The 23,739-nt window shown below is 48.7% G+C and overlaps 4 protein-coding genes across 4 annotated transcripts; all 4 read right to left on the bottom strand.

Annotated features, from left to right (window-relative positions):
• Positions 1-150: 150 nt before the first annotated feature.
• FTJAE_13693 (GTPase activating) lies at positions 151-2,823 on the bottom strand (the record flags this gene model as incomplete). Its single annotated transcript, XM_037346861.1, has 3 exons — positions 151-491; positions 544-2,569; positions 2,650-2,823. 3 exons carry the CDS (start codon positions 2,821-2,823, stop codon positions 151-153), a joined length of 2,541 nt encoding a protein of 846 aa, XP_037199280.1.
• A 1,199-nt stretch (positions 2,824-4,022) lies between these two features.
• FTJAE_13694 (uncharacterized protein) lies at positions 4,023-5,342 on the bottom strand (the record flags this gene model as incomplete). The annotated part of the gene is made up of 2 exons (XM_037346862.1): positions 4,023-4,387; positions 4,442-5,342. The coding sequence occupies 2 exons, from the start codon at positions 5,340-5,342 to the stop codon at positions 4,023-4,025; spliced, it is 1,266 nt and encodes a 421-aa protein (XP_037199281.1).
• A 2,588-nt stretch (positions 5,343-7,930) lies between these two features.
• Positions 7,931-11,741, bottom strand: FTJAE_13695 (nik-1 (Os-1p); the record flags this gene model as incomplete). Its single annotated transcript, XM_037346863.1, has 3 exons — positions 7,931-8,606; positions 8,668-11,610; positions 11,683-11,741. 3 exons carry the CDS (start codon positions 11,739-11,741, stop codon positions 7,931-7,933), a joined length of 3,678 nt encoding a protein of 1,225 aa, XP_037199282.1.
• A 1,263-nt stretch (positions 11,742-13,004) lies between these two features.
• Positions 13,005-16,611, bottom strand: FTJAE_13696 (DNA damage checkpoint protein; the record flags this gene model as incomplete). The annotated part of the gene is made up of 2 exons (XM_037346864.1): positions 13,005-16,424; positions 16,513-16,611. 2 exons carry the CDS (start codon positions 16,609-16,611, stop codon positions 13,005-13,007), a joined length of 3,519 nt encoding a protein of 1,172 aa, XP_037199283.1.
• Between the last annotated feature and the right edge of the window lie 7,128 nt (positions 16,612-23,739).

Genomic DNA, 23,739 nt, shown 5'->3' on the forward strand with positions numbered 1-23,739 from the left:
TATATATATATATATATTAAAACATTGCTAACTTACCGTGATACCATGAACTCCTTGCCAGAAATTACTGAAACCAATAAATCCCCAAAACATAAAAATACATGCAGCAGACATTAATCAACAGAACCTCAACTACTTGTTCTCAGATACTCATTTGTTTGGCATGCCATCGCCCTTTTGCGCAACCGTTCTCCTCGGGAGCACTTCTACCTCCTTGCTTAATAGTTTGCGCAACTCAGGTGTAATCGTCTTTGGCTGGGGCGGAGGCGCCGCTGGCTCAGCAGCTTTGCCCTTGTTGGATGCCTTACCGCCCTTGGATGGTCCTGATTCGGTCTGCTCAGAAGATTTTGAGGGTTCCTTCTGGTTGAACCGAGGAGCTGGGAAGTTCTGTTTCTTGTCGACAGCATCAACAAGACGCTGGAACCTCTTGAAGAGAGTTTCTGCCCGGATCAGGGTCGCCTCAAGATCGATTGTGTTTGAGAGTTCATTGACTATTTAACATTAGCATATTGATCAGTGCGCTTGATGACCAAAATCACTTACCATATTTGAGCACCTCATCAAAATGTTGCAAGTGCTCCATAATAACATCTCGGTGTCTCTCAAGAATCGCCAGGGCAATAAAGAGATGGAAGTTCGCACTCATATAATCAGTCCACAATCCCTCCCATAATCGAAGAACGTCAAGCCAAGCAAACTCCCGCTTATACCAAACAAGTATCATGCGGAAGAAGAAGAAAAAGTTGGTGCTGTCCGCCTTTTGCAGATGGTTCCAAAGTGCTGGGTCCATGAACTGAACCAGTTGGTCCAGAGTCAGAAGCTGGTTGCGCATGCCAGACTGATCACGCAGAAAGTTGCGTTCCATGCGCTCCATGAACTTCTGGAAACCCCAGAATGCAACGGCGTCGTCCTGAATCACAGCGTAGATTGGTGCCAACAGATCTGACATGCCCTGAACATAGCCTAGATCCTTATTGTACTCGTTGTAAGTCAGGAGCATCTCCTTCATCTGCTCAAGGTGGACGTTGGTGCCAACTTCGGCAAAAGGTGAGCTTGGGTCAGGGTGGGGGATATCCTCGCCCATGAAAATGGGCACATTGCGATCTGTTCGGTGGACATCCTTTTCTGTAGACAAACTGTTAGTATACCCCTCGGGAGACAAGGGCTGAGAGATGGAGAGCGACTTACCGATTCGTCCCTTTTGCTCGCGCCACCACTCTCCAGTGTCGCCCTCACCTCCATCACCTTCGAGTCTCTCCCACCACGAAAGCTTGAGCTTGTAGTACTGGTCACGTAGTGAGGCAATTTGCGCCTTTCTCTCATCAGCAGTGCTGTACCACTCATAGACGCCAAGAAGGAAAAGCCATGCTTCCTTTCGAACACCGTCCTCAGGGTCAAGACCTCCGTGAAAGACACGCTCCTTGACCTCATCGATAGTGATCGATAACCGGCCAGTTTGAGGGTCGAAGAACGTATTCCACTCCTTCATTGTCACAGTCTTTCGGCGTTCCTCAAGTGAAAGGTTGCTGGCTCCTTCGAGAAGTTCAAACTCGCCAACATCAGTATCCTCAAGCTCCATGACATCATTAGCAGACCATATCCTCTGTCTCCGATCGCGGTCGCTCTGCTCCTGGATGCCCATAGCCCAGCGAGCGAGATAGATTCTGGCGCTGTCAAACTCGTCTTGAAGAGTCTGAACTTCAGGATTTCTCAAGAGCCGCCTTACTTGTGGCGGTAAGTTGGGATTCTCGACAATATCTTGAGCCGCTCTCCGCGTGAAGGTGGTTACTTTGCTGAATTTCTCCATAATATTCCATCCAGTTTCTTTGATCAACTTGACGAAAGGATCCATCTCTGCATCTCGATTTGACGGTCCTGCAGCGCCGCGCTGTGCTCCCACATTGCTATCCTGACGACCAATTTGCGATGGGCTGGAAGTGAGTTTGTGACCGAATGCTTCGCTGTCCTCCTTTGATGGCTCGATCAAGTAAATGTTAGGTTCAGCACCAGATCGCTCAATCTTGACGTAACGACGTAGCCACTTCACAACCTCATCGCCACCCCAGAACATCTGTCCAGATTCTCCAAAAGGATCAAATGTATCACGCGCAATCTTCTTCTTTTGAAGGATCGTGCTTTGGCACTCATTGTCATGGAAGAAAAGGGCAGGAAAGCTGTCGCCCGCACGGGAGTTGATGATGACGGATCCATACCACCAGCCAAGGCTCGGAGGCCGAACAAGGAGCGAATAGACGGCGCTCACGGGAATCGCAAACGCATATCCACCGACAGATCCAACATGGCTAGTGACAGTCGGCGGGGGAGGAACAAGGTAAGACTGTTTCGGGGGCGAGTCTCCATCGCAAAGGTCAACCTTGACGTAGATGCTGGCGGAATCTCCAAGGGCAGATTCGGGAATCCATGCGAGAAGTAGATCCGAGGAGGCGATCGACGCTGATTCATTGGAAGCGGATGAAGTAGGGCGCTCTTCGTGATGACCTCGCTGCTGGAGGAGTGCGATATATCCTGGGATGTTGTCCTTTGAGGAGGGTGTTGGGTGAACATAAACCTGCGATTGTCAGATGTCGTTCGTCACTCTGTAGCGCAACCTCTTGCGCAGGACATGAACTTGGCTCGGATATTACTTACCTTGCTCTTGGAAAAGAGAAGCTTCACACCTCTTCCAGTCTCGACATTTCTAATAGTGTTGTACTCGCCCTCCTCATCATCGCTCAGCGCATAGAGACTGTTTGAGGGTGACGCAGATCGTCGCGAGGGCTGCTGTGGCGGGGCATCAGCTGCCCCAGAATCGTGCTGCGGCATGGGAAGAAAGTAGTAGGTAGAGCTGTTGCTCTCAGCAGCTCTCGTCTTGAATAGCCTTTGTCCTCGGGCTTGGTTTGTTATTTGGAGTCACAGCCAGATTTCGAGTATAAAGTAACGGTATATAAATGGTTGTGATAAAAAAAGAAAGATGAAGAATAAGGTAGTGAGTGGCATGTGAGTGAGTAGACGCAAGCAAGCGAAAGGCAGCTGTCTGTCTCTTGCCCAAACGGATCACAGATGACGACGTGCCCCGCCACAGAAGCTCCCCGCCCCATCTTAGCAGAGGTACCTGAACTCGTGGCTGTATCTGCTGTCAGATAGCGCAGTTTTGGCAGAGACACATGTACCCGTGCTCATAAGGCTTACCAGAAAAGTATCATGACAGCAGTTTATTGGTGGGACATGAAGTTTAGCTTGCGTCGTCACGAGCATGAGGTATGCAATGGCTTTGAATTACTTTAGTGACTGCGTACTGCAAATACGTAAATCAGCCTTAACCACGTAAATTACTGCTAGGTTATACATACGATTTTACAAGAGGCCACCGATTTGAAAATAACTGACTTTAAGGAAGCCCAACCCGTAGCAAGTCTCGTTATCATGATCCTTGCTGAGGATCATGGATGGCACTAGGTATAAGTTTAGAACACACTCTACATACAAGTTGTTTGTTTCTCACATAGTCACCACAAGCTGAGGATAACGTCGAGTTCAGTCGAAATTCATCTAAGTGGCCCTAGGAAATATAACCTTGATTGTATTTCGTCAACGCTCATATGCATCCAACTCGGGGCATAATAGTACATTTGAATGTGTCAGCAGCGAGTCTCACTTGATATACAGAGTATAATATTCGTTTTGATAGTATTACTGGTCTCAGCTTATTTACCATATCGCATGGCGTGGTATACTCAACCCCTTTCTTTGCACGTCTAATAAGACTCCCCCCACTACTCAGAACATCAATGGTCCGACTCCTTCAAATTAACAACATGCCACCGTCGCCAAACCTAACACTACGTCCACAGAATTCATTCCTGTCCAGACATGGAACACCTTGTGAATGCTTTGAAAAGGCTGAAACGACTTATGCAAATAAGACAAAGGCTCCCCTCTTGAAAAACACAAATGTATTAACGGAGTCGGGTATTTAGGAAGAAAATTCGTGGGGCTCGTTCGCGAAAGCTCTTTTACACGCCTTAGACGTCTTCACCCAGGAGACCAGTCTGGAACTGAGGCTCGACAGCTGTTTCAGGGTCGGTCCAGTTCACTGGCTTGTGAAGTCGAAGCATGGAGAGGAAGTAGTCCTCAAGGATGCAAAAGTTGAGGAGGAAGTCGTTGCAGTTCCAGGCAATAGCACAAACCATAGCACCGGCTACGGCATCGAGGATGAAGTGGTTGGCTGTGGCGACAATGGCAGTGAGAATCAAGGCTGGGTATGACATGCCCGCGGCAATGATCATTATTCGCTTCCAGGAGGTAGATCGTAGGCCGGTAATAGGGATAGTGGCGACGGTAAGGCCGACAAGGAGAGAGTAACCGAAATGCAGAGATGGCATGGCCGCTACAATCCTAGTTAGCCCTGTATGGTATCAAAGTTCTTGTGGCTTTCACTTACCATATTGGTTGCAGAATCGGTTGGTGGTCCAGACACTGCTCTCTCCAGTACCGCTGTGAACACTGTCGACAAATCCAAAGCTCTTGGCCTCCTCAGCATCAGGGCCGTTATACTCAGGATCGCTCAAAAGACGGGGAGGCATGCAAGGCCAGCTGGTGAAGACAACGAAAGCAAGGAGATTGCACATGGCCATGGTTCGTCGACGGGCTTCGTATAGAGCAGGACCAGCAGCCACCGTATCAGATCTCACACGGCCAGCGGCATAACGGCGATGTCGGGTGGTGGTGAAGTAGTAAAGGACAACAAGGAAGGTAATGGTGCCAGGAATATGGATGAATGAGTAGATACGATTGATCCAGTGGAGAAGAGTAGGTCGAGCGAGGAACCATTTCTGAAAGTCTATCTCCCAGAAGATGTGGAGTCGTTGTTCGAGATGGATAATTTGGAGAGCATGTCTACGGGCGACATCGACAGTGCCTTCATCGAGAGTCAACGCAGTGATAGCACGACCGACCTGGTACACAAAGTAGATGAGAAACCAGTACCAACACTCGACCAAGAATGGCAACTTCTTGAGAAGACGGCTCAGGAGTCGATCCTCAAATATGTGAGTGTTTGGTGTAGAAACGATGCGCTTATAGCCAAGCACTTGAAACTTGCGACGGCGTAGAGTCGGTTGAGAACTTGAGTCGAGACTCGGTGATCGTGAACCGCTCCATCCGCTCATAAGACTATCGGTCGAGTCTCGCTTCGGGAAGTCATCAGAGCGTTTATAACTCTTGATGCTGGCGATCCCTGACTTGTTTGTCCAGAAATTGTAGTCCTTGCTTCTATTGAAGTAGGCGCCCCCAAAGAGGAGAGTCACGACGATGAGTGGCTCAAGAAAAGAACCGACTCCCATGACGAGCAAGGCTTCAACGGCCGATAACTAAGTTGAGTTTAGGGTGGCAATGAAATATAAGGCTTGTTGCTGGTGATGAGGTCGTAGATGTAACTGGAAGGCAGGCTGGGAAAGGTGTAAGTCAGGATATCCGTATAGCGATGCCAACTGCCAAGTCAATGCAAACAAGAAGAAAGAAATGCAAAAGGGTATAATGTATACGATTCGATGCAATGCGACTCGTCTGAATAATAGAGAGAAGAGGGAACACAACAAAGTCAGTTTGTAGCTGGGGGAGAGACGGGTTTTGATGCAACAGAGAGAGAGAGGGTGGACGGAACGGAACGCTCGGGGAGTGCATATCTGATATTGACTGCTACAGAGGTACAAGACAAGACTCAGCTAGTCTAAGCTCATCTCAGAACAACGACTCATCTGGGCAGTTTCTGATCTGTGATCGATGATAGGTAATTCATGGGTTATTGGGCCTGTATTTTCGCTGCCTGTACCCGGAGTTAATGACAGTCTGAGGGCACACGACATGTCTAAGTCGGCCGGGAGCACTAAGACAAGCCACAAGCAGGGAATACCCTGGGCCCAAGCTTGCAACCCCCGCCCTGTTGCCGGATGCCGGCTTGTAGGGGGAGCTAGAGGTCCCAGTGGGCCAATTACAGGGCTCCAGGTGCACGCAGAAAGAAAAAGAAAAAGAGCCCGAGGCGAGCTAGACAAGGGTCTTGTTCAGAATGGATCGTCCGCTACCTGACATGCCATGAGCATGATTAATGGACCAGTCATAGAAAAGGTGACATGTTGGCCGTGGACAAAATAACTATTGGACCTACAAATGCAAGCAGACAGACTGATGAGGCCGTCCATGAGCTTATCTCACCTCGAGGTGAACATGGCATCATTCTCGTGAGAGAGGATACTTAATCTCGACTCTTGTCTTGACTCTTGTCAAACAGGGACAGACTCGACTGACGCATATGGACCTGATGATGGTGTTGTTTGCCCGTGCCCATCAACCACCATCATTCGACAAATGCCCGTAGAAACTCCTTTACTCAAAGCCCCTGACTCGAACTCTATTCCGCGGCAACCGATCATGGTCTGGGGTCAAGCAAAAGTCCGATCCCAAGGACAACAGCAAATTATATCATCCACGGAAGCACGGTAGCGTTTTAACCCCGTCCGTCTTCAAGTGATGAAAACTTCCGCCTCGTGCTTCCGACCTCCGACTTTTAACCTCCGGACCTTCCGGATGTCACAGACAATATGATATTGGCTATCAGCAACAACACACCGACTAAAGGATTTAAAGCTTATTTATTTTGAGTTTACGCATAATCGATCATACATAATCTCCAAGATCATCTTATCATGAGTTCATCAATCTGTCTCAACTCTCATGGTTATGTACATATAGCTTGGCCTCTTGTATGCCAAGATGTCTTAAAACTGTTGCCCAGACCTAATATCGGTGACTTCTTTACACGGCAAGTTGCCTACGTAGCATCCTATCCTTACGCGTAAGGCCTCGGACACTTCCTTATTCGATTCTGCCCATCAAAGCTTTCTCAACCATGCTGCATGCTTATCCCGTTACCAAGTTCATAGTCAGCCAAAAGGCACCATATCTATGGCTACAGCACATGCATTGAAACCATGCACGTCTAATCGATGCCGACATTTTACGTCATAGTCCTAGCAAAATCAACTAAGATTCCGCGAGCGCTAAGTTAGTCGATGCTAAAATTCTTATAAGGCATGTCACTATTGCCGATTCCCGTCTTGGGTAGCGTCGATACTGCCACAAAACCCGGATATATCAGAAGTCAGGGATGTAATGCAGTGACTCTGCCACTTGAGAAATGCCTGATACTACGAACGAGTTCCCTCATGTTTCGGATATGGACAATACTTCACATCTGTGGACTCCCATATCAGCAAAACATGCAATAGTTAATCTCAAAAACCACCAATTCAAGCCAATAATGCTTTTTGGTGGAACCAGAGTGACAAGTCTTATGACCCAACGGCATTTAGAGGGTGACAAAAAAGCCTAAACACATGCGCTCGGCCATCACCAAAAACCCGAGCCTCACATCATCAAAGAGAGTCCTCCGAGACATCCGGTTACATATGTACTAGGTAGCTACTTGTATCCGTAGTCACGTATTATTTTCTGCCTCTTGGCGTACGCTTATTAATCGAATACTATTTCCATCTTAGCCATAGTGAAGTAGAAACTAAGGAAACTGATGTGCATGCCATGTGCTTGAACATTAAGTGTTGATCTGGATGTACGGATGGCATGATCTTCCAGCATTGTGCAGCATGATTTGTATGGCTTAGCACCACTGCCAATAGTACGTGCAGTCCATTGATGAAGAGAGTTCACGACTAGGTACTCGCTCAAACGGATGTAATATACATACGTATAGCCCCCCGTCTTCTATTAATCTATTCCACCCTAGACAGGTTGCACCCAGCGCTTAATCCCCCGAGGAAACGTCTAAAGAATAATGACCGTCTATCCGTGTCGTATGCTTCATTCACATCGTGCATTTCTTGCCCTCTGTTTCCTTGTTCGATAGTCAACTTACTATCTACGCCAAACTCCTCTCCCTCAATATACTGCTTAGCTCCTTGAGCTTAACAGGCTTAGAGAGAAACACATCAACACCACTAGCATAAGCATCTTGCTGGGCACTAGCTGATGCCAAACCCGTCAAGGCAAGAATTACAACGGGTTCCCGACCTTCTTTGTTCTCGAAGGCCCGTATCTCTTTTGTGGCCTCAATACCGTCCATTCGTGGCATGCTGATATCCATCAAGATGCAACTGAATTCATCTGGGTTCTCCTGGAACCGTTCCACAGCTTCAAGTCCGTCTGCTGCCGTGATGTACTTGCTCTTAAGCTTCTTCATGTAGGCACACAACACCGACAGGTTGATGGGGTTATCATCGACAAGGAGGAAACTCTTGGGCTCGCTCGCCGCAGTTGACCCCTGTTGGTGCGTCGCCTGGGAAGGGCGTTTTGACGGAACTCTTGATGGGGGACCAGGACGTTTTAGTGACACCGCTCCTGGACCTGGTGTCGATTTATTATCAGGGGCCTCTCCTTCTGTATTGCTTCCACTCGAGCATCTTTTGGCATCATCGGATGCATAATCCAAATGCTCTTCATCTTCAACTACTGGCGCAGCCGGCGATAACGCTTGCAAGTCTCCCCACCGACATAATGCTATATGAAGAATTCGAGCAAGTTTATGTGGGCCGATGCTGAAACTGCAAGTTAGCAATATGAAGCCTTTGAAGCTTTATGGGCTTGAAGCACACTTACGGTTGAGAAACGAATTCATAAACTCGCTGGTCCTCAGATACCTTGCTCTCGGAAGATCGCTTATGTGCCGTAATGGCATTGGCGCACACCACAACCACGGGACACCTAACCAGCTCTTCGCTACTCAGCACCGGGTCCTCAATCGCTATCTCATTGCATAGAACAAGATCCGGAGCCACATCCTGACATGTAGCTTCGTTGATGACATCCATCTCCAACCAGCGGTGGCACATTACTTTCATGGCAGACATGGGAATACCCCGACCCGTTCTCGACTTGATTTCCTCCTCAGAAGGGAAACCAACCAATCGCAGACGCAGCCCTTTTAGACGCTTAGTCTCTTCATCAACTTCATTCTTCTCTTGCCCCGGATTTGAACTGTCTGAGTCTTTGGATCGTGATAAGGGCAATGTTATGGTTGCTGTGGTCCCGACGTTGACTTCACTCTCGATCGATATCTTGCCGCCCATTGATGCCACGATCTTCTTGACCAGACTTAAGCCTAACCCTGTGCCTTGTGAAAGATGGTTTTCCTGGGAGAAGGGTTTGAAGAGATCGTTTCGAAGAAAGTCTGGAGATATTCCTTGGCCAGTGTCTGTGACCGAAATGCGAACCAAGCGTCTGTGACTACTTGGGTTATTCGAGGATAAGGGGTTTTGAGATAGGGAAACCGTGATTGTGCCCTTGTGTGTATATTTGAGTGCATTTCCAAAGAGGTTCATCACAACACGGCGGAGTGCTCCTGCGGCAACATGGAAGCGATACGGCACGTAGGGGTCAATGTCAAGAAAGATGGCCACCTGGCTGTCGTGTCCAAGCGGCACTTCGTACTTGACGGGATCTTCAGACTGGCCGCCTGTCAGATCATTCTCATCCTCCATGTTCATGCGCTTGCTTGGATTAGCGGTTTGCCAAGCTTTGTGGGCTTCATTGCCCTTGAATACATGGCCGGCGAAAACACTGTCCATGACCTCCTCAATTAGGGCGTCCAGCCTAACCTCAGAGGTCGAAACACTCGCAGGAACTGTCGTGGTAGGGTCTGAGACAATGGATCGTTTTCGGGTTCGGCGCTCTTTCTTTCGATGAGCTGCAACTTGATTGACTTTTGAGAAATACAAAAGATGATCTATGGTCTCGGATAGTGTTCGGCCACATGTCTCAAGTGTTCGTAGTAGGTTTCCCTGGAAAACATCCAGCTGAGTATCGGACAGCAACTCGGCTGAGAGCATGACTCCGTGAAGAGGAGTGCGCAGTTCGTGAGATAATGAGCCAAGCACATCGGATTGTGCTTTGTTCACAAGCATGGCCTCGAGCCTTTGGGCTTCCGACATGGCCAGCATGCCAAACCCTCGCAGGTAACTCAACTCACCCTCAATCGTAAATGTCCGCGTGGGTGTCCGAGTATATGCGAAACCTCCCGCTAGCCAACGGTCTCTTTTGGGATCCCAAACAGGCACAAAAGCTACGCTTCGAGCACCAGGGAAGATCTTGGAAACTGACGGTCCTTCTAATGATCGTGACCAAGGGCGCTGACTTTTAACAGACATCTTCGCAGTTGATCCCTCACCAAAATATTCTTCCTTCGGCATTGGTGTACAAAGGTCGGCCTCAGACGAACCACTCGATAAGAGGCTACCATCCTCATCGAAATTAAAGATTTTTCCAGCAGGATACCGCCGCAAGAGTGCAGCTAGCAACTTCATTGGCATAGTTGTGTGGATATCGGAACCTGCATCCAAGTTGATGCTTGATGAGGTCGAAGTAGCGAACCCCAAAATTCCGCAACAAGACTTTTCCTGCTCAATCCTATCACTAGACTCGTCGCTACTCGATGATGACTCGGTCGAAGACTGGCCCTCATGAAGCATTGAATCGGTAGCCGACGTCTCGAAATTCGCGTCCAGGAAGACGACGCCTTCAATCTCTATTCCTTCTCGTATAAGGTTGGCTGCCCGAGAAAATATCTTGGCTATTGCCTTCTCTTTGGCATTAGCATCGGATTCTCGAACAGACATACTTTTTGATGAAGTACTGGTCATATGCGCCTCCCCGGGGCCCCCAGAGCTGATAGCGGTGGTTTCTCCTGTCGTATTGGGTTGCACTGGTACGTGAACCGGCAAGTTTTTCTGAAGGCTAATGTCTCTGAACTGCTGTAGGGCCTGCTGTTCAGAATTGAGATTGCCTTCCCGTGCCGCATCGTCGTGAAAGGCTGGAGAATTCGTTCGAGCTCTCCAACCCGCCATAGACGACTCCTTCTCGACGAACGAACCAATTCCCCTTGTCATACGAATGCTTCTTCGATAAGCATCTCCCACACTCTTGGATCGAAGGTAGTCCATAATATTAGTGGAGATTTCTCGTAGGACCTCAGTGTCATTGGTGGTCCAGCTCTCAGCTTCTCTCGGCTCGGAGTCTATCACGCAGTAAACACCAATGTCAACACCAGCAGGTGATCGCACAGGGACAGCCGCATAAAATCGAGCAGCAAATTCTGATAGAGGATGTGGTATATGGCAGAGTCTAGCATCAGCTTTTAGATCCGGTATCAGAGTAAGGGGCAGTTCCTCATCAGAGGAAGAAGGATCATGGCTTTGTGCCATAAGAGCCCGGCCGCAAACCGAGAGCTGTCGTGGAAATGTCCCTGGATATAGCCAAAAGTCTCCATTTCTTTCTTTGGGTCGGATAGGGCCTTTGGCAAGAGATGATCGCTGTGTAGTCTCAGCGACAATATATTGGTGGTTACGATCGAACAGGGATATCAAGGCGCGGACAGTGCCTGTTTTCCAGAGTCCTAGTTGCGCAAGAGATGCAAGAACAGTGTCTCTCGGAGTTTCTTGTCGTTTTATATCGTCACTGGACACAGTTCCGTTGGCTGAAGGCTGGCCAGGGGGCGCGCCTTCGGTGGGCGAGTCTGTAATATCGTTGAGCAGCGACGCTCCATACCTAACTTTGTTAGTAATCAAGCAAACATACGTGTGAAATTTCTTATTTCAATATGAAGAGAGTGCAACTAACTTGAAAGATTCCCTTTCTCGAGCTGGCTCTGAGACCTGTTTAGGTGAACATGAGGCCATCGTGGAGTCCTATTCCCTAGCCCTGGTTTGGTTTACACCAAACCGACCAGCTTTCAGGAATTCGAGGAAATGCGCTGATTTAAAGTGGTAAATGATTGAAGAGTGTTCCCAAGTGAAAAGCTCAGACCCCAATTAAGGAACGTGGTCTCGATCTTGGGTGGCGATCGCAAGTTGGACGATGTTGAGGTTGCGCAATTACAAGCAAGAAGGCGAAATATGTCGTGAAATCCCTCTACAATCGCTTCGAGTACTTCGATTACCTGCTATATTTCTTCACGAGCAAAACTTTCCAAGCCATATGTGGTGTATCAATCGAATCCTACACCATTAAATTGATGAGTTAGTGAATGATAACAGAACTGGTCGAGTTTGATTTACCGCGAACAGGTACCGTTATCGCAACTGATTGGCCATGCTCCGTTCTCGGCAAATGTATGTAAAAGGTCTCGAACGGTCGAGTCGAGATTCTAGTTCCCTATGTATTTGCTGAAACTCCGTTCATGGTGGCGATGGAAGGGGAAGAAGAATGGCGAGTGGATGGATGGAGGCAGAGGTTGTTTGGCTGCTCAAGGTTGAAGTGACCGCGGGGTATGAATGGGAAACTCACGACGCGTACCTTCCTATTCTTAGCTCTCCATTTTCTCTTACTTGATTCATGGTAATTCTGTCTCCTCTAGTTAGACCCCTACAGATAGAGATGCCTGCCTGGCCCTTGAAGAGTGTTGATCCCTGCATGATCCATCGTTTTGATACTGGATAATCTATGTACAGCCACTGAGACATGCCCTCATTACGCTGGCTTGCAATTCCTTGAGCTTCCATCTCACACATTTACCATCTCGCCTATCCAAACTCAATGCCCAAATTTCCTTGATTACTTGAAAATCTCGTCAGGCTTTACTATTATAGTGGATTCAAAGGACAATCCTTGAATATCTGCCCCGTCTAGTGGACAACCCCAGGTGAATAACGACATTATGATGTAACCAGCTGCTGCGTTGTACCACATATCACTCAAGCAACACAAACATCCAAATTTTAAAAACTTGGTATAAACTCCATGTGTCCTGTCCCTGCTAGCTACAGCATAAGCTGACTAGTGCAGTACTGTCGATACGTTGCAGTAGCTATCCATTGAATCCCATTACTTCCCAAGCCCTCCCGCCGCCTTACAACACCATCCAATGCCTCAGTCTAAGTGATCGACATGATTTCCCAAGATAGCGATAGACCTTAAACGCCCTCTAAAAGATGGAGCCATGATTATGTATACAATTCCTCTTCTTCTACCATGCGTCCGAGAATCAAACTCTGAATGACAAGCTCGTCGCTCAAGACACGGATATTTTCGATCCGGGGCTGAGTCGCGGTTGATCTTCGACGTTTCTTATTACCTGTTGTTTCCGTGGGCGCAAGTACGGCGTCAACGGTCCCTGTTCCTTTATCCAAATATAACCAGTCGAACGGAGTTCCAGCTTTCTGATGCTCCAATAACAATTCCCTTGCTTGTTGTGTTGAAAACACTCGCGAAATTGATGGCCCTAGTACAGTCGCAAGGAAGATGTAAGGTTCTTTAGCCTCGTTTCGAGACTTTTTCGAGTCAATGACAACTAGGACCCGCTGTCCGTCAAGGAGTCGCGGTCGCTGTTGGATGACCTCGGCCAGCTTTGCTTCAGTCGCTGAGTACGGTGCCAATATTCTTGACCGGATTGCATTGCCAAGCACAGCGGATTCACCTGCACATAGAACATAGGGTTCCCAATCGACGATAACGCCTTTGTTGAAACATGTCGTTATCCATTGAGGAGCTAAACAGGGGAGCCCCAGCGCCAGAGCCTGCATATATTTGACCTTGCGTGAATGTTTGTCTGCGATGAGTGCTGTGAATCCGCTCTCCGAAATATGTTTGGTGAGTTGTAATGAGTCCTGCTCATCAATCACAGGACCGGTTGCATCCATAATGGATGAATGTTCAAACATATCTTGAAACCCTTCAGCAAGAATGATACCTCCCGACTGTGTGATTTTCGTCGCCAACTTCTTGCGTTCTTGTGCTTTGAACTGGTCTGAGAAAGAAATGGCAAAGACCATGCCCTCGAACAGGCGTCCTACTCGATGGGCCTGGGCAAAGCTTTGCTTGAAGGATCGACTAGATTTGGAATGCACCATGCTCCTTTCAAGCACACTTGCAGCTGGCGAGAGGTGTAGCTCATCAGTAGAGTCTGAATCAAGATATGAGAATCGCTTGGATACTCTTGCTGCTCTTTTTGCTGGCTGAGGTGACCCAGTCTTCGATCCTTTTCTGGCCTCCTCCTTGTGGCAATCGCGACTGCCTCTTGGAGACGGCAAAGTGACTGATTCCGGCCGTTCAGAACCTGGGGAGTCTTGTGTCCCGGGTGTTGTTTTGTCAGAAGGCAGAGGTGTTGTTGAAAGAATACTCAAACTCGAAGATGTCGGCGGTATCTGACCTACAGAGCGACTGGCTAACGGCGTGACTGGGGCTGTATCTGCTCGATCGCTCCTACGCGAGCGAGTAGTCATCGGTGGTGGAAGATCCGCATAGACATCACGGGCAGGTTTCCTGGACCGCGATGCGGACTTCTTCTCGCTCTTGTCTTCTGCTGGCCGGGACAGGGATAATTCCTCCTCTGGCTCTTCTTCAATCATCGAAACTGCAGTCACATTTTGCAGGGGCGATGATATAGGCGTAGGTTTTGGATCCAAATCACTCATCAGCCCGTCCGAAAAAGAGGAACTGAGAAATGGGTTTCTGCGCTTTTGCCGAGCTGCACGGCCGTAAGTCCTAGTCGTCCGCTTCCGTGCTGGGGGCAAAGATGAAGGTTCTGAATGGTCAGTAGGGCCTTGTGGCAAGTCCTCATCCTCGACACGGAGCTGTGGTAGCTCAGGCTCAGATGGTGGCGGTTGTTCAACGGGTGCTGTAGGTGGGAGAGAAGGCGCCGGACTGGTTGCTGGTATCATGTCATCGTCTACGGCGACTTTGTCTGCATCGACCAAGACTATGTCTCCGTCGTGATCGATCTGTAGATTATCGGGAGCACTGTCTCCTGCTGGAGTGGCCTTAGTTGATGTAACAGGGAGAGTCTCGTTAGAAGCCACCAGCCCTTTTTGGGAGTCATCCACGAGAGGTGGCAGTTCTTGCCCCTTGCCCCTGTCGGTTTTGGGTGAAGGCTTGAGGTTTATTTCAGGCTCTTCAAGCGGCAAAACCTTTCTCTTCTTCCGCGATGGCTGTTCTGCTGAGTTGCGCCTGATCTTGGGTGTGAAGCTGACCCGGCCCATTTCCTCTGCAGCCTGTGCCTTTTTCCGCTCAATCTTCTTTCGTCTCTCCACCCGTCGGATAGCATCGTCAGAGTCATCATCGGAATCCCAGGGAGGAATTGCGAAGTTTTCCATGCTCTTCCTCTCCTGAGACTTCTTCATTGGCTCGTAATGTGCCATTGGCTCAGTGGCGTTCGATGATCTAGGTGCTTTGGCTCGCGGTGTGAGATCAGTGGATGGGGGTGATTCTGGAATCATTTCACCAGCTGTAGATTGATCGTTCACAGGCGTTACCGCTCTAATGGGTCCTCCATCCAGATCTTGTAATGACGTTTCGGGGATGTCATGGAGACGGCGTTGAGGACTCGAGGTTCGGATGTCGGATGGCGACGAGACATTGGCACGGTTCTTCAAAGGAGATGTCTCGATGAGGTTTGGCGATATAGAGTTGAAGAGCTTCGGAGAAGGCCGTGAAGATGTTGGACTAATATGTTTGATAGCTGAAGAAAATTGCGTCTGGCCGAACAATTGACTGCCAGCCAGAGGCGCGGCGATGCTAGGTCTCGCAGCAAATGGGTTCTTGGGTACAGCAGGCGTCTCGAAGGTGGGAGCGTGAGGACGGTGCGGGGTTTGACCGTTATTCAATTGTGAGGTCCCGTCAGGATGTCTCCAGTCACCTCTGGTATTATCGAAACCTCCATCCTCTGATATTTGAGACGAAGGCCGGCCCAGCTCGCTCATGTTCGCAAAATTCACGGCCCCTGTATCATCATCCTGAAGTGTTCGAGGTTCGTGGGAGGCAGGTTGAGTATCACCACTGACGGGGCTCGAAGGTACAATATCACAGTATTCGCTGTAATCACGATCATCGTTCACCTGTGTCGGGGTCTGTTGAGAATAGTCCATTTTGCGCAAGGCGGCAGTTACAGCACTGGCCGGCGGCTTGAGACACTTGATTAGAGGCTTGGGTGCATTGTCTTGCACTGGTTGCGGCTGCGGGCTGTCATGGCGCGCGGATAAGTTGGCAAGGTGTTTTGGCTTGACCAATGTAGCTGGCACCCGAACGCTCAAATTCACGTTGCCGTTGGAATTGACGCGATCTTGGAGGCCCTGTGCAACGCCATTCACCACGTCTGCCTCGAGAGTTGCACATTGCTTTTTCGAATGTGTCAGTGCCACCCTGGTCGTGTCCCAGTGCGACGGATCGTCATTCTCGGTAGTGGGACCCCCTGGACGCGCTTTGTCCGATAACGCGTCGTGGTGAACAGAAGTAGCTGGTACTGCTAAATCGATAACTGGCGGGTCGGATGATGGAACAACTACTTCGCTCGTAGGTGAAGGAATCTGTTTCGGGCTTGTCGTGGTGGTTTTCGAAGATGAAACGTATTTGGGAGGCGAACTACTGAGCTGTTTGAGGGAGGCAAGTGTTAGTGCATCTTGATCGTGAGGATGCAAACCCCAGTGCAGAGGCAAATGAGATACACTGGTTACGTACCGTGCCTACACCAAACTCAACCCTGTAGGCCTCGAAAATGGGCTGGCTATCCTGCGTCTCATTGCTGCCTGCCTGAGCAAGCATCTGCGAGTCTGTCATGGTGGCGAGTCGTGCATCTTCCAGGGTGAAGGCAGACACGAGCAAGCGTCTTTTGAAACGGTGAGAAGAGTGGTTGCGAAAGGAAATCAATTGACTGTGCCTCTGTGCGGCTAAAATGAATGTGAATTGACCGAAAGGGAAAACAAAGAGACCAGCCGGGAACGTCAGTGACACGAGAGCACGTGACATCCCCAACCACTTAACATGAACATTCTGAGACAGAAGAGACAATCAAGACGGCCTTGCCTAAATTCAAGCTACAAGTACTTCTTACCTAGTCTTTTATTTGGCGTGTTTCGTCTCCTATATAAAAGTTCGCTTCCTATCTTGGAGGCAGGTATTATTCTAATTTACACAGTTCCCAATTCATCAATAACTGAACACTTCATTGTTGAGCTTAGGTACTATCTACCTGTTGGTCAAGGCATCTAAGATGAGATAATCAACCTCTGTAAATTTAAACTTTTCTCTGCTTCGGAAGATCTTTCACAGTGATCCAGTACCATGGTTGGGAAGTAAAAACAGAGACACCTTGTGTGTAGCGCATCATATTGAGCACCCATGAGTCAAGATCCTCTCTCGTTTGACCACTCAGAGGAAACTCCAATAGTGATATACTCTAAAGTATCTAGAGCACAGCCGCGGCGTCAAGCAGTCATTCGTGCTTGGATCTTGCTGGAGTTTTGCTGACCTCCATGCAGCGCGAGGCTCTCCGTCGGGTTGAGGTTTTAACCCCGAAGTATCTGGGAAGAAGCTTGGTCGTCTGGAGTCCGGCTACATAAGATGCCTTGAAGATCTTTTCTAATATGGCACTGGGTAGGAAGTATCCCGATTCAACGATTGAAGCTGGGGAAAAGGTGCTGTCGATGGTTCATTCATGCATTCAACCCATGAGAGCAATAAGAGCATCATTGTCGAAGGGGCGAAAGCTCCGATGCTCAGCGTCAATTGTAGCTCACATCCCTTGATAATCCCATGTCATATAACGCTGGGCAGCATAATCAGCGCTCTCACATTTGAATTCTAAGAGCATTACAGCAACGATTGGAGCAGTAAAGGCCACCAAAGCCTGTGTCGGACCGGGAGGCTTTCACGACAGAAGATACTGGGGATGTTGAAACTATGCTCTAAGATATTGGACTGTGATGGGGAACTCCAAGCGGCGGAAGACGCAGATGTGGATGACTCAACCTTCTAGTTGTCAACTACAGCAGCTTTCTAAACCTCGCGAAGCTTGATATTCTGGACCCTATCGAGACTATCAAGGTCGCTATAGCTTACAGGGTTGAGGGCGCTCGAGCTTTAAAGAGTATCCTACTGGTCTCAAGATGCAAGCCCAAGTCGAAGTTGCCTAATACGAGCTGACGGGATGGCAGAAGCCAACACTTGAGCAAATACTTTCCATGGTCTTGCTAAGCAAGCTTGCTAATACACCTTGAGGTGAGATGTACGCCAAAACAAAGGGCTATTGTGCTAACTTTTCCCTTGGTACATCGAGAAGTTCGTTGGAGTCAAGATAACTTGAGCTGTGTGTTATAACTGATAGGCTTGCACAGACATCCACCAGATCAAACAGATCGGCACGGCCCTGGCTGCGAGACCATAATTCCTATGACTGATCAATATGTCCCATGTGTTTCTATATGTTTTCTTGTATACAAGGTAGCTTGCAATCTGTGCATTACTTGCTGGTATCTCTTCAGTTGACATGATGCGGTCAGGCCCATGGCTCTTAGGGGGGGAACGATTTCGGTAGAATCACTTACTATTATCTCGCAGGCATATCAATATCAAGTATTGTAGTATCCATGGCTTATGTTGGCAATGTCGACCAGGCAAAGCAACGATGTGAATATGGAAGTGCCATGTTGACCCCTGAGATCTAGACCGCAGGTATTGTGCATAGATTAACAAGAGACAGGGCTATATCTCGAGATTATCACAACTTCTTCATTCTTTCTGACTGACTGACATTTTCGAGTTTGAGTTTGATCTCGAGATCAGAACTATACTTTTGCGGATAGCAGAAGAAACAACTGGTGCAGAACCTTCTGTTCACGGTGATGTTGTCCTATCAATATCTGGCTTAAGAGCTCATGATGTAACTTCAGGATCTAGGGCCAAGTTCTCTGGATATGTACACCTGCCATAGGAAAGGAAGCACTCCATGTCATGATGATTAGTATAAAGACAATAACTTGACTTTCAGGCATGTCTGAAGCCCGAGCCAGTCCATCTTGAGGAGCAACATGACCAGAATACGCACTACCTTCCTTAAAACGAAAACGCTGATCCAACTTATAATACGCGCCGTTTCCCATGTTTCTTCTTCTCATCATGTGAAGAGCAGTAACTGGGTCAGGGAACAAGGGCAGAAGCTACACGTGAACTCATGCTCGGTGACCATCTCTCGGCCAGGTCAGCAACTGTTATGGGCTACAATAATGGTATCGAAAATCCCTATTCTTAGACTGTCTCCATTAAAGTGATCATTTTGCCATTCGGCCTTACATCAAGGTTCTTGCTATCAAGGCCCCTCAATCACAATGACTTTGGCTTACCACCAAATCCACACAAATACCATATGATATCCCGTTGTGTAGTCACCCGTCTCGGTGTAATGCGAGCACCCGGACCGATGCGGGAGTTTACATATAGACGCTTAATCGGTATCAAGGTGCAGGTCTCGGGTAGGAGCATCAGCAATTCGATTTAGGCACGGGGGACATATACCACTAAACTGCTAACGAGTAGAACGACGGGTAAGTGCATGATGGGAGGGGTAGCTTTGGGTAAATGACACGATATCGCACACTGCGAGTGGTTGAGGTGCTTCTGATGATGTATCAGAATCATGAGTGGAAGTTAACCGAATGAGTGAGATAGTAGTTAGTGATGAGGTGAGGTTTGCATTTTGCCAGGTGGTCAAACGAATGCAATGTACAGTGACCACGTTATCGCAAAAAGACCTCATTATAACGAGTCAGTTCTAGTCATACTGAAGTTTCGGTTATACACCATCTTGCAACTATTCACTGAATCAAGTGGTTCATTGAGATGTTGCTGGACTGATTCAACATGGATGGAGCATCATGTCCGTTATCACTACCCTAGACCATAGTCTTGTAGATCACATTTTCCCTACTGTAACTCCCCCCACGCTTCAAACCCTCATCCAAGATCATCACTATGGTCCCGTGAGAGGTCACCACACCCACCATGTCCCCCTCACTGTGTCTAGACGCGCCTTTTTCCCTGTCTGTCTCTCTGTGAAGCATGTCATTCCAAAACGCAAGGGTCTCAAAGTTCCTGCAGAAGCACCAATCGAAATGGGACCTTATCAAATGCGTCACATGGCACGGCACGAGAACGAGACATCATCCAACTCAGGCGCCACCTCCGCAACATTTCCCCTCTCTGATTGCAGCAGAGTTGTTCTGTACAGTATTCCCTCCTAGCATTTGTGCGCTAGAATGCAAATAGGCAAGACTCGTCGTTATCACACGAGAAACACTGAACTAACGGGAAACGTGGAAGATAGCAACGTTGATCGAGGTCACGGGAGAGGGGGTGTGACCTGGTATTCGATAATGATCCAGCATCAATATTCCCTGTCACCAAGCTAAATCTGACCAGAGCTGAGCTATCTGCTGTATCTTACGGACCAGGGATAGCTGCGTTTCGACCAGACAAGCCAGCATGCAAACGTGCATAGACATGGCTGGGTGATAATCTCTCTCATGCAAGACGATCCCATAATGTATAGGAGCCTCAAAGAAAATGTCGTCAGAGAGCCTGGCCCAAGCCATCGGATCTATGACAACACTGCCACCAACACACACACACAAACAGAGAGAAGCGTCGTGTTTGCTAGTTGGTGGCTGGTGTTTGAATACAGACCTTCAACTAACGGCTCCAAAGGTACGGCTCGGGAAGGTTTGTTTTCCATGACCATGGTACTGTAACAATCTTACCATCTCTAGTGCGAGCGCTTGCTGTAACAAACAAAGAATGGAGAGCCTCTCCAACGCAATACGATAGAAGGTTTGTCATCCTTTTCACGGCGTAGCCGCTAGCTCCTGTGAAGCCACCGACGAAGCCGAGTCCAAGCCTGGAGAAATCCGGGGTAATTAGTCAAACCACCAAGCGAGGTTGAGAGCGACGGGGTTCAACGTCTAGCGAGAGTGCTAGTGTCGTCTGCGATAAGTGAGAGAGCGAGAGGGGTCAGCCAAGACTGAAGCTCTCCTGGTGCAACATGACACGCCGTGACGGCCTCTTCTGGTTAAGCATCATGCCACTCTTAGTAGGGGTCAAAGGCCGAACAATATGACAGGTAAACTCGAGAATGGTGTTGGACAATGGCCATCCAGCATTTCCTCTCGTACTGTAGCCAGCCGCAACTCTGCAGCTAGAGACACAGCTACAGGACGGCACGGAAGCGCCCCGCAGTTCATATCATGCACAGCAACACGACCAGTCTCTTTTGTCACTTTTCAGCGCCCTTCTCCTCCTTTCTCTCTCCCAGACTCCCTCTCTCCAACACTTGAACAAACGTTGGAGTTCCCCACGTCTAGCGGCGCAGCACAAGTCTGGGGTTGCTCAGACGTGATTGGCTGGCTTTACAAAATTGTTGCGTACAATAAAATGCGACCTCGTGGCGATCTCAGCTGGCAGAGCTGCATAGCAAATGGGGGGGGTTGAACCTCAAGACGGACAACACCACAAAGAAAAAAGAAAACTTCTCTGATAGACGAGAGAAACTGGTCGGCTGCGATGCAACGCAACGGTATGCAAACTTGGACTCGCCCCCTCGCAATCAATCACCCATTGAGTTGAGGCTGGCTGAGTCTTGCCACACACGCCTGTTTCTGTCCCTCCCTGGAACAAGTAAAAGCTCATGTTTGTTGTACAACCTGACAAGTCGAGTTCTCACTTTGGACTGGCTTTACGTATATACTGTACTGTACGTACAGTACAACACAGAGTCTGTGTCTCTCCCGTTTGAGCCGCCAGCACCCGCTGTGCCTCCAAGCGAGGGCGGCCGAAGCGGATCTTCGATAGTCCCGACGCAGGCCTGTCGATTATGCTCCTCTCCTTCTTCTCATTGAAATGCAGATGCAATGCTTCATGACGGCCCAGACTCAAAGTGTAACCCCATGGCCCCCGGTGACCACTCAGCGCAGGAACGGGGATTACACGGCAACCCCAAGCCCCCCTCCCTGATAAGCCACGAAGGCGAGCTTACTTTTTTGTCCAAAAACAAGCAGCTGCAGCAACTTGATGCTGTAGAATTGCCATTTTGTTTTGCCCTGGGCTTGGGGATTGGGGGCTTCAGGAGGCACCTGTCCTATCCTGGCCTGGCATCGCACAGACTTAACAGCTTGGGAGCTCGGTAATATGAATTGTATGCCCTGCGACGTAAAAATGTTTTTGTTTGTCAAGAGATTGGGTGGCCAATATGCCAATATCCAATCCCGTTTTCTTTCCCTCCCCCTTGAACAAGACCCTTTTACTTGAAGGAGTTGAGGGTGTAACTAGGTGACTGTGCCTGTGCCCCTACGTAACTGTACAGCAATGGCCAGAAGAGCACACATCCTTGCTCGTTGCAGCAGAACCTGCAGTAGATGGCAGCGTGGCACCACGGGCCCTGACGCTGACAAGCTCCCTCCTGCTCATCATGCAAATTTGCTCCAGTCGAAGATTAACAACCCTTGTCCTGAGAGACACAAAGAATGCGGGGAACGCACGTTGAATGTGATATGTCAGATCTGCCTAGTCAGCAAACAGGCAAAGACAAGGCACGATGCAACACTCCAGGCCGGTCCAACACCAAAGACGTCGAGGGAGGCGAGAAAGCAATCAAAAAGAAAGGAAAACATTGCAGAACCGTTGTTGAATACTGGAGACACCATGTGGTCCCTGCTTGAGAATGTCTCTGAAAAACGTGTCGGCGTTGAAAACTTCAACTCCGACGCAAGGGATGTTCTGCAAGCGAGGGTCAACGGTACGGAGGTTTTGCAAATGATAGGTCAAGTCCTTGGCGAGTTTACCAGGACACACAATTTCGTCTCTCTTGAGTTGACTAGAGTTTGATCGAGACTCTCAGTCAAGGAACGACGTCAACGAGCAAAGCATGCGGCTCACTGCAGAGTGCAGACCTGACATTAACCCCAGACTTTTGTATGTCGTATTAGGAGTAGGAGCAGGAGTTCAGACTCGGAGTCTTCTGTCCTTGCTTTACCTGCTGCCGAAGCGAGGGCATGAATGTTACCATTCTGCTCTGTTATGTCAGGGATCAAATGTAAATCCTTCAGCGATGCGACCCTGGCGACCTTTGTTGATTATCAGAATGTCACTGATAGATAAAATGAGTGGAATGCTCGCTCTTAGACAACCGTTGAATTTCTCCCTCTGAGACAGACGTTCTGGATGTTTCTCATGACTCAACTTTTAGGGCCAACGTCAGCAGGGCAAAGTCCAAGAACCACATGGTACTGCAAGGACGTCTACTGATACAGATTTCATAACAAAACTTGGAAATAAGACAATCAAACTAGGAGATGAAAACTTTTTTCTTCATTCTCAGTGAGAGTATCCTTGGTTCGGCCAGGGACCGTCAATATCATGAAGCTCTTGATGGTCCATGCAACCAATCTTCGAATGACACGGCACTTGAAGCGGCCTGTGAGCCAATCAAGGGCCCATGCAAACGCACACCCCTGGCGGGAAGAGAGGAGCAGGCGGCTTCTTCGGACCTGAGCGAGAGCGGCTGCTAAAATCAAGGTCCAAGGTCAGGGTCAAGGTCAGGTCAAGGTCACGTCTCGTAGTGAAGAAACTCCACCCCTCAAAGAGTCACAGATAGACAGTCACAGTCACAGACAAAGACAGTCTCAAACGAGTGACATGACAGCTGCTGCAAGGAACGAAATATTTCGACCCGCGCCATTTCTCGAAACGTGCTGGTGCTGGTGATGGTGCCAGGAGAATGACAGATTGTTAATATTAGTCACGATCGATCAAGAGTCCTTGTGTCAACGGTCTTAACAGTGTCCTTATAAGTTAATCCACAAGGCTTCAAACAAAGAATGAAGCAAAAATGACGAAATAGTGTCAAGGAAAATATCGCCA

The sequence above is a fragment of the Fusarium tjaetaba genome (genome assembly GCF_013396195.1).
Source record: "Fusarium tjaetaba strain NRRL 66243 chromosome Unknown NRRL66243_c0000459, whole genome shotgun sequence".
NCBI classification, from domain to species: domain Eukaryota; kingdom Fungi; phylum Ascomycota; class Sordariomycetes; order Hypocreales; family Nectriaceae; genus Fusarium; species Fusarium tjaetaba.